The 13864-nt window shown below is 42.6% G+C and overlaps 1 protein-coding gene across 1 annotated transcript in view; it reads right to left on the reverse strand.

Moving 5' to 3' along the window:
• Positions 1-11388, reverse strand: part of ttc27 (tetratricopeptide repeat domain 27) — a 163241-nt gene extending 151853 nt beyond the window's left edge. The window contains exons 1-2 of the mRNA XM_030070908.1: positions 11101-11388; positions 1260-1443 (exon numbers count right to left, since the gene is read on the reverse strand). Of these exons, the coding sequence (XP_029926768.1) occupies positions 1260-1443; positions 11101-11191 (275 nt within the window). The 5' untranslated portion in view covers positions 11192-11388. The remainder of the gene's footprint in view (positions 1-1259; positions 1444-11100) is intronic.
• Positions 11389-13864: the final 2476 nt, after the last annotated feature.

The following is a 13864-nucleotide window of genomic DNA, read 5'->3' on the forward strand; positions in this document are numbered from 1 at the left end:
CGGTCGATTTAAGATTACGGTACACCCTTTTTTCTAACGTTAGCTAGCTCTCTTATTTTGACAGAAAACGGAAGTGCCGCACAGTTATTGTGCGGCTAACTGTTTATTTCTGCAAAAATAAGGTGAATAGCCTTATTTTGGGTTACCTCAATATAATGCAAATAATCGCCCCGGCGGTTATTCGGGTGGGCGTTTACTACGCAAAATGGGTGCAGACCCCAGGCGTTTAAAAGAACCAGGCGGCTATTTGCGGCCGGGCGATTAATTGATGAAATACGGTATCCCTTTAAAAGGTTATCTGAACTCTCAAAACAAGAAATGCAACCAGTCTTGTTTCACGCAAATGCAGCCATCTTCTCAAAGAGAACAGGCTACACCTTGTTGTCCAAACTTTCCCAGAGATTCTTCTTAAACTGGATAAAGATCATAATGACAGAGAAGCCCAGCGACAACAGTGCTTTTTCAGATTCCATGTCAATCTACAGGCAATTACAGAGTTTTAAGAAAGGTTTACAAATGCTGACACAACTAGGTGCCAATCTATCATGCTGAGAAAATGGTGGAAGGTGATAGAACTGAGAAAGATAGATCCAATACAGAGGAAGGGAAAGGGCCGGTGATGCGTGCTGCAATCCAGATTTACCCGCAGACAGTTTCCCACTGGGAGAGAGAAGGGAGATGTTAAGCTGTTCTTATTAAAAATTAATAATTCATGACAGCAAGAATAGAGGCGGTGGAGGGAAAAGGAACGAACACTCAGCTCCACTCAGCTGGAGAACAGCTTTGTGATATGCTCAACTCCCTTCTCAAAATAAAAATCTATCTATTGATCTGTCCATCTATAATAAATAGATAGATTTGACAGACAGATAAATACATATATACACACCAGTGTGCACTGCATCAGAAAAGTGCTTTAGTGCTTTGCATGTAACCTCAACATTTAGCTTTTCAGCAAGTGCAGTTACACTATCATAACCACAATCAAAGAGAGCAAGGATCCTATTTCTCCTCATCTCCACAGATAAATCATTATCATGATTAAAATATTACTGTGTCTGTTATTTCCCTGAGGAAATGAATCAAAAGCAAAGGATTCTGAAAGAGAGATTAATATGTCAAAGTAGGCTGCAACATACTGGCAGAAATCTGCTATTGGTGAGTTCTGGCAATACTTGGCATGAATTAAATTCAGAATTCAGCTAGTTCCATATCAAGTAGATAAAAGAGTGGTGTCCAACCCTGTCGTGTTAGGCTACCTGTCAGCTTTGTCATTCTTGGTGTCATCACTCAAATAGAGCAGGACCTGTCTCTCCAGGTAGGCCTCGATGTCCTCCCCATCGCTGCAGGCACAGTCACCAGCCAGCAGGTCCAACACCTGGGGACTCAGCAGCACAGCCTCAAAATCCCCTTCCAACAAGGACTGCAGCAGAGAGCCCACCTCTGGAAAAGAAAATGTTTCACATATAAAGCACATTTGTATCAGTTTAATCTGGAACTTTCAGTTTGATTCAGTTTGGCTAGGTGAGAATAATGTCATTTGAACTTGGCACCAAATAACTACACTAAGACATCAGTGTAATGTGAGTCTTTTTCCAAGCAGAGTATGGTGTGCTTCATTAGGGGTTAGGATGTAATATGAATTGACAAGAGCAAACAATCTCAAACACCTTCAAAAAGAGAAATGAATCAGTGAAATCATCTGGTGTAATGTTTCACTGGGATGAAAATGTGCACTGCTAGGTATCAGATGTCAACATCTTAAAACCATCAATTTCTCACGCTTGGCAAAGTCAAGACTGGTACTCATATTTAGCTCCATCTTCATGCTTTGTTAACTGGCAAAACCACCAACATGGGTGTCCTGCAGCAAAAAGCACAGACAGGTCCCATAGCTAAAGTTACAGGGACTGGTATCGGATCTCTTTCCTGTACAATCCCTGGGGGGAATTCCAGGAAGATGCTTTAACAAACCCTGAAAGTAACCCTGAACCCTAACTCGAACAAATAGAGTGGTGGTGGTGAATAAAGGACTGCACAAGAAATACAACAAGCTGTCCATACCTGAGGCACTGGAGACTGCAAAACAAAGGCTCACAGCCCTGGCTGGCCACCTGAAAGGGTACACTAGAGATGCAAAAGCCAGGAGAATTTCAGGATGTTCTCCACTCAAACATCCAAAGTCTACTCTCAGTGGCAGGGTAGTAAGATGAGAACAGACCCACCAAAGACTGAACTTTAACAATACTGGAACAGCATATGGGAGAAGGAGGCATCTCATAACACCAATGCCAGTGGCAGGCAGATCTGAGAGCAGACCACAGCAATCTCCTAGAACAACAACCAATAACCATCATGGCAGTGGACGTCCAAGAAAGAGTATCAAAAATGAAGAGCTGGAGAGCACCAGACCCTGACATGATCCACAGGTACTGGCTAAAGAAGCCAACTGCACTCCATGGACAACTAGCAGCACAAATGAGCCAGCTGCTAATGGATGGAACCCACCCAGAGTGGTTGACCCAAGACAGTCAGAGAGTCCTGATCATGAAGGAACCCGAAAAGGGAACAATCCTATCCAACTACCGGCCTATAGCCTTCCTCTCCACAACATGGAAGCTCCTGTCAGGCATCATAACGGCTAAGATGCGTAGGCTTGTGGCTCAGTACATGAGGAGGGCCACGAAGGGAATTGGCAGTAACACCAGAGGGGCCAAACACCAGCTACTGGTCAACAGAATGGTAGCTGGTGTTTGGCATCAGGACTGCAAGGCCAGTACTAGGGGTGGGCATTTTCAGTGATTTAAATATTCAAGTACTCTAATTACATTATGAACGAGAAATCGATTACTTGCAAATTATATATTTTACCGTAAAATATAAAAATACAGGAGATCTGTACTTAACATTGGTTCCGCTAGTGTTTCTAGTCAGACATGGACCTCCCCGACATGGCCTATTGTTTACTATTCTTCATTATCAGCAAGCTAATCTTCTCCGCTCTGGTATCATCACATCGGCGTGTGCTAACAGGGCTAGCAAAAGATGTGATGTGAGGTTGCCTGTTAGCTGTCTCTGCTGTTTTCTCCTTGTGCTTTAAGTGCATGTGGTTAAACATCGAGCTAGTATTTCTGTGATATGCAAGTTTAACACCACACATCTTGCAATGCACGTTATTGTCACCCTTTTTGTGAAAGTATTTCCAGACATCACTCTTCTTGGTCACGGCTGACATGGTGCATGTACCGCCAAATGAGTTGTAGCCAAAACCTACACACTGCACAGGCGCACGAATAGTAAGGCATTACAAATGCCAATGTCAACAACAAGTACTCGAGAACTCAAGTAATCGAATCAACCCCTTGCCAGGACCACCAACCTGTGCACTACCTGGATCAATTACAAGAAAGCCTACGCCTCAGTGCCACACACATGGATACTGGAATGCAATGTGGAGGACAACTCTAGAGGCTAACTCAAAGCTAACTGCACAAGTTAGCATAAAGTGTGGCATATACCAAGGAGATGCCCTGTCCCCCCTGCTGTTCTACTGTTCTGTATAGGCCTAAACCCTCTCCGCCAGATCATCACAAAGAGTGCCTTCGGATACCAGTTCCGAAGTAGAGCATACATCAGCCATATCCTCTACATGGGTGACATCAAGCTGTATGCCAGGAATGAGTGAGACATCGATTCACTGATCCACATCATCAGGCTCTACAGCAACGACATCGCAATGTCATTCGGATTGGATAAGTGTGGTAGGATGGTATTGAAGAGGGGCAAGATGGTTGCAGCTAAAGGGGTTGAGCTACCAGAAGGTAACATAGCGTACATGCAGGACAACTACAAATACCTTGGAATCCCACAAGTAAATGGAAACCATGAAGCAAGGCCGCAAGGAGGTCAGCCACAACCAAATACCTCCACAGAGTAAGGTCATGAAGAGTCAGCTGAATGGACAGAACAAGATCCGATCCACCTGCCAGTGATCAGATACCCCGCTGGTATAATATCCTGGCCACAGGAGGAGATAGAGGCAACTGATATCAAGACAAGGAAGCACCTCACAATGGAGGGTTCACCCCGAGTCCAGCACCTTAAGGCTGTACATGAGGAGGAAGGAGGAAAGCCATGGACTGGTGAGCATCAAAGCCACCATCCAGGATGAAACCATAAAGATTCAGGAATACATCAGGAGGATGGCCCCCAGTGATGACCTGCTAAGTGAATACCTCAAGCAGCTGAAGCCCAATGAGGAGGAGGAGGAGGAGGAAGAGGCATGTGCCACCAACAGATAGCAGAAGTGGTATATCAAGAAAACATACCAGTGGCTGGAAAAGGCTGGACTGAAAGACAGCACAGAGGCTCTGATCATGGCAGCACAAGAACAGGGCCTAAGCACAAGATCCATTGAGGCTGGGGCCTACCATACCAGGCAGGGTCCCGGGTGCAGGCTGTGCAAAGATGCCCCTGAGACAGTACAGCACGTCACAGCAGGGTGCACAGTGCTGGCACGTACAGCATACATGGAGTGCCATAACCAAGTGGCTGGTATAGTACACAGGAACATTTACACTGAACTGGGGCCGGAACGTTCCAGGGTCAAAATGGAAGGCACCTCCAAAGGTGTTTGAGAATGACAGAGCCAAGATCCTGTGGGACTTCCAGACTGATAAACTGGTGGTGGCTAATCAACCAGAAATCGTAGTGGTCAGCAGAAGAACAACAGCTCAACAATTCACTACATGAGCTGCCATGTCGGTAAACAGGGAATTTTTCCTCTCTAAAATAGGGGTCAGTCCCAAAAATCCCATATGGGTCAGGCACCACTCGTACTATATACACAACATATGTATAATATGCAAGAGGAACAAACAAGATAACAGGTGAAATTAATCCAACTAAAGTATAAAAATATTAGCTATGCCGAAGTAAATCTAAAATGTCCACCTCTAGCACTTTTGCTGATTGCCCTCATTATTTACTGTATTTATTGCATTAATTGTTTATTGATAGCATTGATTATTTATTTACTATTTATGCTCCTTTTTTGTCATCGCAAGTCCCTCCATGTGAGAGTTTTAAAAATCTCATTGTTATTTCAATATGACAATGACAATAAAGAACTTTGAACATGCAAACCATTTTCTAACTCCTTGGAAACACCAGTGACGGTTTTCACTTTCTAGCCAAGCAAGAAAGCAAGACTTTGTAACAATTTTCAATTTTCCACCATGTAATAGTAAGGCTAAACCACAGCGGCCTGGGTTTGGGTTCAGTCTGGGCCCTTGCTGCATATCATATCCCATTAGGCACTGTGAACAGTAAAGTGTGAACCTAAACAAACCATATACCAAGAAGCATCAAAGTAAACTTTGCCATTGTGGCTCAGGTCAGACCAAAGGAAAAAAAAAAAAAAAACACACTTGCAGGTGGGATCACACCTTTAGTTTCAGCTAATCCTGCCTCCAGGATTTCTTTATTGCTCTGCATATAATGCTCTGTTTATTATTTGTAATGCGTCTAAGTTTTGCATTAAGAAAACCAGACAGCAATCAAGTCCAAGAGGATATCAACAACGCTGTTCGTTTCTGGTAAAGAGCATTGACAAAATCGTTGCATTACTGTACACTTTGTTCCCAGCCTCCATACATGAGCTGGCAAGCAAGGTTAGGAAAATTAAACACTGCACTCTACCTTGCTCCAAAGCCCTCACCACCTCGGCAATCGTCTCCCCCTCATTTGTCTTATATTGTTTTGCAGTGATTGTTAATCTAACAGCATATTCTCATTAAGTCGATGAGCGTATTGAGCTATTCCCCACAGATACAATGTAGTGTGTGAATGCCGGGAAAGCCAACACACCCACCCACACATACATACACACTGGTGTCTGTTTAAGAGGTGCAGCTGAAGAGGACAGTGGTGAGATGGTGAAGAATGTTGATTTATGAAAGGACAGCAGGAGGCTACAAGGCTGCCGCTACCCAGCCAGGAGTAATTGTGTTGCCTCTGTGCTCGGTTTCAACATCTCCCCAGCTTTCATTAGGTCTTTATTTGAATAGGGAGACTGGCTGGGCTCATTAGCATTGATTGCATTGTGTTCCCTGATGGAGAGAGGGGGGACACAACAGAGAAAGAGAGGGGAAAATGGTTGGCGTTTTGGGCAGCATAACAAAACACAACACTTAGCTAAATCTGAGCACCTACAATCTTAAATGTGACAGATAGACAGGCAGTCAGCCACAATAAGGCTGAGCAGTGGGCACTGCTAAATAAATGCAGAAAAAGGAAGTTTTAACTAAGTAAAAACAATTCTACAGTCTTATTTTCCCTTTACAAAAAAACAAAGCCTGCCAGAGAAATAGTGGCAACTTAAAGTCATCCGTGATTGCCTTCCTTCTTGTTGCGTCTTAACCGCAGTGTCCTGGGTTCAAATCCGAGTTCAGACCATTTGCTGAATGAGTACGTTTACATGCACACCATATTCCGGTTCGGCTCAATATTCCGGTTAAGGTAACTGTGCCGCGGCAACTGGAATATTCCGTTTACATGTTACTTGGCATGCCCCCGTGTTTCGGCGTATTCCACTCTCTGACGTAGTGCGACACTCAGCCGCGGGGGGCAGCAGCACGCGTATAGGCGTCTGGTCTGCCGGAAAAACAGACGAAGAAGTCTTCTTCCTCGTCTTATTCTACTTTTTCTTCTTCTTCTGTCGCTATTTCTATGTTTTCCCTCATCGATATACTCCGTGATATTTAAGTCTTTCATTAGCTGAAGGCGGACTGCAGTCTCCTGGCTCTTGCTGCTGTTCGCCCTGCCGTTTTCCCCGCTTGCAGGTAACCATAGCAACGAAGACGCCACAGAAGTCCTTGTGAGTCGAGCATGCGCAGTCGTGACTGAATATTCCGGTTCGGGGAGTTTTCCGACTAAGGTGGTTACATGCCCCAATATTCCGGTTGGAACAGGAATATTCCAGGGGTCTTATTCGGAATTCTCTCCAACCGGAATATGACCTTAATCGGGTTCGGTGCGTGTTTACATGACACGTGCGCAACCGGAATATTGCGAATATTCCGGTTAATACAGGAATAAGGTGCGCATGTAAACGTGCTCAATGCATCCTCTCTCTCTCCCCCCTGCCTTTCCTGTCTCTCTCTACTGTGACTGTCAAAATAAAGCAGAAATGCCAAAAAATAATCTTAAAAAAATAATAATAATAAAAAAAAAAACAACATCTCTACAGCATTCAAAGAGATCAGCATTCCGCTGATCTCCAGACAGCATCTGATAACTTGACATGCCTTGAATGCTAAAGCAAAGATCTCTTTTGCTGATTGGTGAATTCAAACGGTTTCCAGCTGACTGTCACTGCTATCCCGCTGTCATGATACCACTCTGATGTACTAACATTAGAAACAGACACACCACTCCCACTCATTACAACCTCCACACCACAGCCCCTGAAATCAGCATTACTCCTCAGTAATACTACATAGTGTTACTCTCATACAATAGCCATTGGGACTTTAATGGTAACCGCTGTGCAACTAGGTGGTGTAAAGAAGGTGTCAAGATATTCTACCTTGCAGTTGATCTAATGAAATCCAGGGAATGCCACAATAGCACACTATGAGGAGGAAGGAAAGGAGGAAAAGAAAAGAAAGGCTTTGGTTTTATGAGAGGGAAAATGAAAGTCTGCAGTATGGCCACTGCCACCGTTAATAACATTTCAGCTACCCTTGAGTGCAGCCCAAGACCAGGCAGCAATTACAGAAAACGCCACAGAGACCTACAAATTGGTTCAGAATTCATAAAGGTCCAGGCAATGAGCTGCACTTAATGCAAGGCAATGAAAATGTAGAGCAGTGTTCAGGAACGTGCACAGGCTTGAGCACTACTGTAGATACAAGAAGAAGCACCCTCAATTTTGGAGACCACTGCTGCCATTTCTCCAACTTAGTGAGCTTTCAACTTGGGCCTGAGCAGTGCACATACACAACCACAATGGCTGAATCCCTGATTTTCCCCACTTTTGAGCAAATGGTGTGGGTTACCCTGTGATAAAGGGATAGTTTGTTCATTTCTGAATGTAATCTAACATTCTTGAAAATAACTGCCTTAATCCTCCCAGATTTTTCAATAAAGAAAGTTTAAATTTGATCATGTGTAGCCACTGTGAATAAGTGATTTTTTGTTGCAACGTCTTCTCACACTCCAAGTTACAATATTCGTGCGTGCACCCTTATGTAATGATTTATTTTCTATGACAAAACAACAAGGGGTTCACTGCTGTTGTTCCCAGTCTACTGATCAACTTTTAAAATAACTTGGCTGGTGTTGTCATATTGAACATATTGAACTCTATGGGTTAGGAATGGGATGGCACTTCAGTTCATAGTATGAGTAAAGGCAGGTGAGCGAATACTTTTGGTAATATAGTGTATAATCAAAACTCCTGTTTGCATTGTTGGTTGAAACAGCCACCTTACAATGTTCTGCTTCTGCGACTAACAAAGTGGTCGCCATTCAAATATCACAGAACTGATAATTGGCTGTGGAAAGCAAACAATTCCCCAGGGACTATTTTCCAACAGAGAGGCCGTGTCAGCGTCTCTCTATTCCAGTGATGGAATACTGGTGTGAAGAAAGTTTGAAGTCTCTGAAAGTTCATTTTCATATCATAGTGGAATGAAGACAGCTCATAAAAATAAGACCACAGTTCATAAAATATTGCTTATGGAAAAGATTAATAGAAATGGCTTGTACAGTTGCTCTTAGAAACCTCTTAAAATCTAAGATCAGTTGTTATCAGGAAACAAGACCCTGATTGATACCTGCATGGGAGATGCAATTATGAATGCAGTGGTGAGGGAGGGTCGAAAGGAAACATGAAAGCACAGCTGTCGAAACAGCAGTCACTTCGACACATTGCAGCGCTGTAGTGATGTAAAAGGTGGGGCAACCTGTGTTTCCATCAGTGCTCACAGACAAACATCATTACAAAAAATATTTTCACTGAAGTATTTTTTTCCCCAAAAAATGTGTTACACATGCTGTCAATTTAACCACCAATTTATCATGAGCAAATTAATTGGGATATCCTCATATAATTATTGTGAGTAAAGAACATGGTTAAGACTGGTCTGCCACTTTATGTTATAAAGTAACTTTATGTCATATAAAATAAGACGAAATGTGATGTACATATTGTGCATTATTATGATAAGAAACTCCATAACTTTCATACATGACAGTAAAAGTTTGAGGGCAAAATTGTCCTCTAACTCGGCCATTCAAGTGACATAGGTCTATGTCATCAATTCATGCCTGGAATATATTAAGAATAGCTGTTAAGAGTTAAGAATTAAACACACTGTAAAATTACTCTGATAAGACATTATTTCAAAATGTTGCTCAAACAAATAAGACTCTTTTATTGGTAGAAGGAAAAAAAAACCTCCAACCAAATTAAGTTTTAGTGCAATGGCATTCTTATTTTTCCCAAAAATGCTGACAGAAGTAGTCTCCATGTCACACTTTTTTCCACTCTCTGGTTAGAGTTTCTTAATATCAAGACCACACTTCCTAAACATATAGCGTCCTGCACCTCTCCCTGGCAGCCTTTTGTCTTTACTAGGATTAGACATACATGCTGGGAGTGCTTCACTCCTTCCGCCATGTCCTGTTGCCAAAACTCTTGGCTTTCTGGTCTGCTTTTGCTGGAAGAACAGGAAAAAAAAAAAACACCTGTGTTGGATGACAGTGATAGGCCAGAATCAGATTTCAACAGAGGAGCAACATCACCTGATATATTAGTCTAACCCCAGGGTAGGTTACCTACCAGTGGTCTAACCCTACTCTGGAACTACTAGAAACACACACTTTCTGACAGCAGACTCCACTGATGGTAGCTTTATATCCAAGTGACCAGCCAAGGCCATGGGCATCTTTGGCACAAAAAAAAAAAAAAAAAAAAAGCAGGAAAAAGTCATATGTAAAAGGACTGGCGGAGACCTGGCAGAGTAAAAGCCGTGTGTTATAAGCTGTTACCGAGTGGTTTTGCTGTCAGATTTAGCCCGGAACCGAAGTTTAAGTCCTCCACCAGCTGACCACTGGCGGACTGCGCAAAAGTAAGAGGATGCTGATCTACTGCAACAGAGTAAAGACAACAGCAACAATAGATGGCCGTGGTTTGGGACGTTTGGAACCGGAATCAGATACAACGTGACCGACAGCAGCTGTGAGACAGCCCGTTGTTTAACAGCGACAGTGACATGACATAGAAAGCAACTGTCAGTTCGGTCACACCATGTTATCTGAAGGTCTCCAAGTGATATGTGTAGCTCAAAGCCAAGTATTATGCATAGAAAAGCGTTTTGACAATGCGGTTCAGGTGAAACGGAGCCTTGTGACAGGTGCACGCTCGCCGGCTCGCGATGCTAGTGTACAGGCTTGCTAACGCCGAAAATTCAAGTTATGGAAACAGTGCAAGCGGCCGCCCATTGCTCTGGAACAAAACTGTAGGCTCAAAGAAAGACCAGAACAAAAAAGTTACAAATGGTATTGAAATGAATACAGCATGGTGTATTAGACGTACTCCGCAATGCAAAGTGGCTCTCGACGCTTCAGAAAAGGTAACTGTTATGGAGTGGCACCTTACGAGGTGTCTACTTAAGCCCATAACCAAGGCCATATTATATTCACAAAAAGCTGAATGGGATTTGGTGACAATGGCAAGTATCGTGGCTAACAGCTAGCTAACAAGTTAGCTAATGAACATGACATCACTTACGGGGCACTGCTCTCGCACTTGGGCTGATTGAATTCGTTGTCACGGCATTAAATATTAGTTCTTCAATTGAGAAAACCGCTGCACTACGTTGACAAGAGCAAACTCCCGTTACCGTTAAGTACCGCAAATTTCATCAGTGGGAAAGGCTTTCGAGTCGCTGCGTTCAAATGTCACTTTGCTTTGCTAGCGAACAGCATGACAGTGTGGTCGTTACTGCAGTGCACACCATATAACATAACCTGATCGCGGCGGTGTTTGATAGATGGTGATATAACAAAAAATAACACATAGTTGTCGCTCACCTGCAGAGGTGAAAATTTTCTGCTTCCATTCCGCTGCTTCGCTGGGTGTTAAAAAGCCTCGGAGCACGGGAATCTCAACGTCCCGCGGCATCACTGAACCACTGATGTTCCTCCTGAGATGAAGAACGAGCTGCTGCCTTCCAGTCGGGACGGGCGTAGTTCAAAGCTGGCGATTATTCGCTTTATTGATGAAGCCAGTCAACACTACTCTTCAATCAATGATAATGTTTATTTCTACCCATGTGGTGTAAGTGGCATCAGTGAGCAGCCATGACAGATACGCATTGCATTGTGGGAAAGCTAAGCAGCACTTGCTCAGGGACTGTAGTCATTTTCAGTGTCTATCTACAACAGGCTTCCATCACTGACAGTCGTATAAATTGCAGGGTATGCGATGCCGCATTTAGTGATAATTTCTGGGTATCTACAAAATAATTTCCACAGAATGGGCGATATATTATACTTGAAATGATTGTTTTATTTCATTGCATAACCTATATCAGTGGTTTTGAGAGAAATGCAATTTTCAAATGTTAGGTAACAAGCTGACTTTTCCACACAGAAAAAATCACAGCAAAAAATAAATAGAAAAATATATATAAAATTTAAAAAAAAAAAAAAAAAAAAAAAAAAAAAAAAAAGAACTCTACAATATACAAAAATCACAAATGTGTGACTTGTCTTCCCCCTTGGTCAGTTGTGGAAGGCCAACATTGCTGTGCAGCCTGACAGATGATGTGATGCTCCTGTCATCACCCAGCTTGGGGACTGAAGAACTGTTGGTGGGTCCTGCTTTAAAAAGGAAACAGGTGATCAATCTCGATCATATCATCTTAGCTTGGCTCCCTGAAGGTACAGGAGTGTGTGTGTGTGTGTGTGTGTGTGTGTGTGTGTGTGTGTGTGTGTGTCAGCATGTGTTTTGCAGGGTTAGAAATATGCTGTGTTCCTAGAGAACATATGTGTGACAACATAAATCAGCCTATTAGTATTAACATTAAAGGGATAGTTGGCCCTGCGATGGACTGGCGACCTGTCCAGGGTGTTTCCTTGCCTTCGCCCTATGAGCGCTGGGATAGGCTCCAGCAACCCCCCGTGACCCTAGTGAGGATAGGCGGTTTAGAAGATGAATGAATGAATGAATGAATGGATAGTTGGCCCATTTTGAAAAACATGATATTTCACAGCTCAACTAGCTGTTATGTAGGGCTGGGCGATATGGACCAAAAGTCATATCCCGATATATTTTGGCTGAATATCGATATACGATATATGGGTAATTCTTCAATTTGGGTAACTTTTCAGTCCCTGGCCTAAAATTTCATGAAAAAAATTAAAATCATATTAGGTTTTGTCACATTTGCTAAGTAGCAATAAAATTAACCCTGAACTTTTTTTATTGTCTCTTTGTCATGTATTTTTATACGTTTTTAAATGTGTTTTATGTCAAATTTTCAGTGCTTTGGCCATGTCCCCAGCCCAGAGTGTGGTACTTCAACTATGTTATAAAGTGAAAAAAAGTTTAAAAATAACTAAATTTTTACATTATACTTCTTCAAAACAAGTTGAATAAATAAATTTCACATAGATATTTCATTTTAATGTGCCATATGTGGGTTTTCTCAAACAAAATATGGCTGTCCCTAAGTACTGTGGTCATTACCATCACTTTGAACAAATCACAGAATAATAAAGGTTTTCCAAAATCAGTTCACTTCACTCATCTGCATATGGGAAGAGGCAGATGAGCACATGGCTGTAAAGAGGAAAGTTTTACATTTTGATCATCAGAAATGTAAGTAAATTCAAGATTTATATAGGGTGACAGTAGAGTATGTTTATTACACGTCATTACCAAATAAGCTTCAATGTTGTTATTTTAGTGTAGTTTTATGAAAATTTGCTCTGTTTGTGTGTAACTAGAGTGCATTTTATGTTAGCTGTTGGGTTAGCCTTACCAAGTCATACAATGAGCTATTTTTTACCAGGAAAGTAAGAAATGTCATTACCATCACACGTCATTACCACCACACAATAAGCTGTGATGGTAAAGACAAAGTGTGGTGGTAATGACATTTCTTTTTTTTTCTTGCCTCATACTCAATGATTTTTCCTTATTTAATGGAGATAACTGAGTAAAGATAAAATTCACAGATATATTATCAATGTCTAGTACACATTTTGACTATTTTGACACTGGAGTTTTAGATGCGGTCAATTTGGGCCCTGGCTTCTATAAAACATATGTGTCTGTCTTTGGGCTCTAGTTTCCCGGCGCAGCGCGGGGTGGCACAGTGAGACAGTTTGCAAGTTTCGCAGACGGAGGTGCGCCAAGATGGGAGTGGCGTTGCAGCAGGGGGAGGTGCCGACAGATTCAGCTTGGCGCAGTGACAGTTTCGTGCCAAAAGGCTTCGCCGAGGTGCGCCAAAAGCTCGCCATCTGAAACCGGCCCTGCGTTCCAAATCGCATACTTATACTTTTTACTTTTAGTATGTACTGCAGCTGCCCTTACAAAGTATGTAGTTTAGTATGAAATATGCATGCATATGCATACTATTGGGACACACTACATACATCGTCCCTGAAGTCCGGCCCTCTCGCTCACTTCCGCCGCCGTGCATATAGCGGCAAATTTGAATGTTGTTGTCAAAATGCCGGTGCTGTTTCATACTGTCCTGTCCTTTGTCATATTTCTGATCTTCTGTCTTCCTGTCTCTTCTGCTGTCACTGAGCGAGTTTTGTGCGATATGTGTGTTTTGTTGTCGTC

The sequence above is a fragment of the Myripristis murdjan genome, chromosome 15, assembly GCF_902150065.1.
Source record: "Myripristis murdjan chromosome 15, fMyrMur1.1, whole genome shotgun sequence".
Lineage (NCBI taxonomy): Eukaryota > Metazoa > Chordata > Actinopteri > Holocentriformes > Holocentridae > Myripristis > Myripristis murdjan.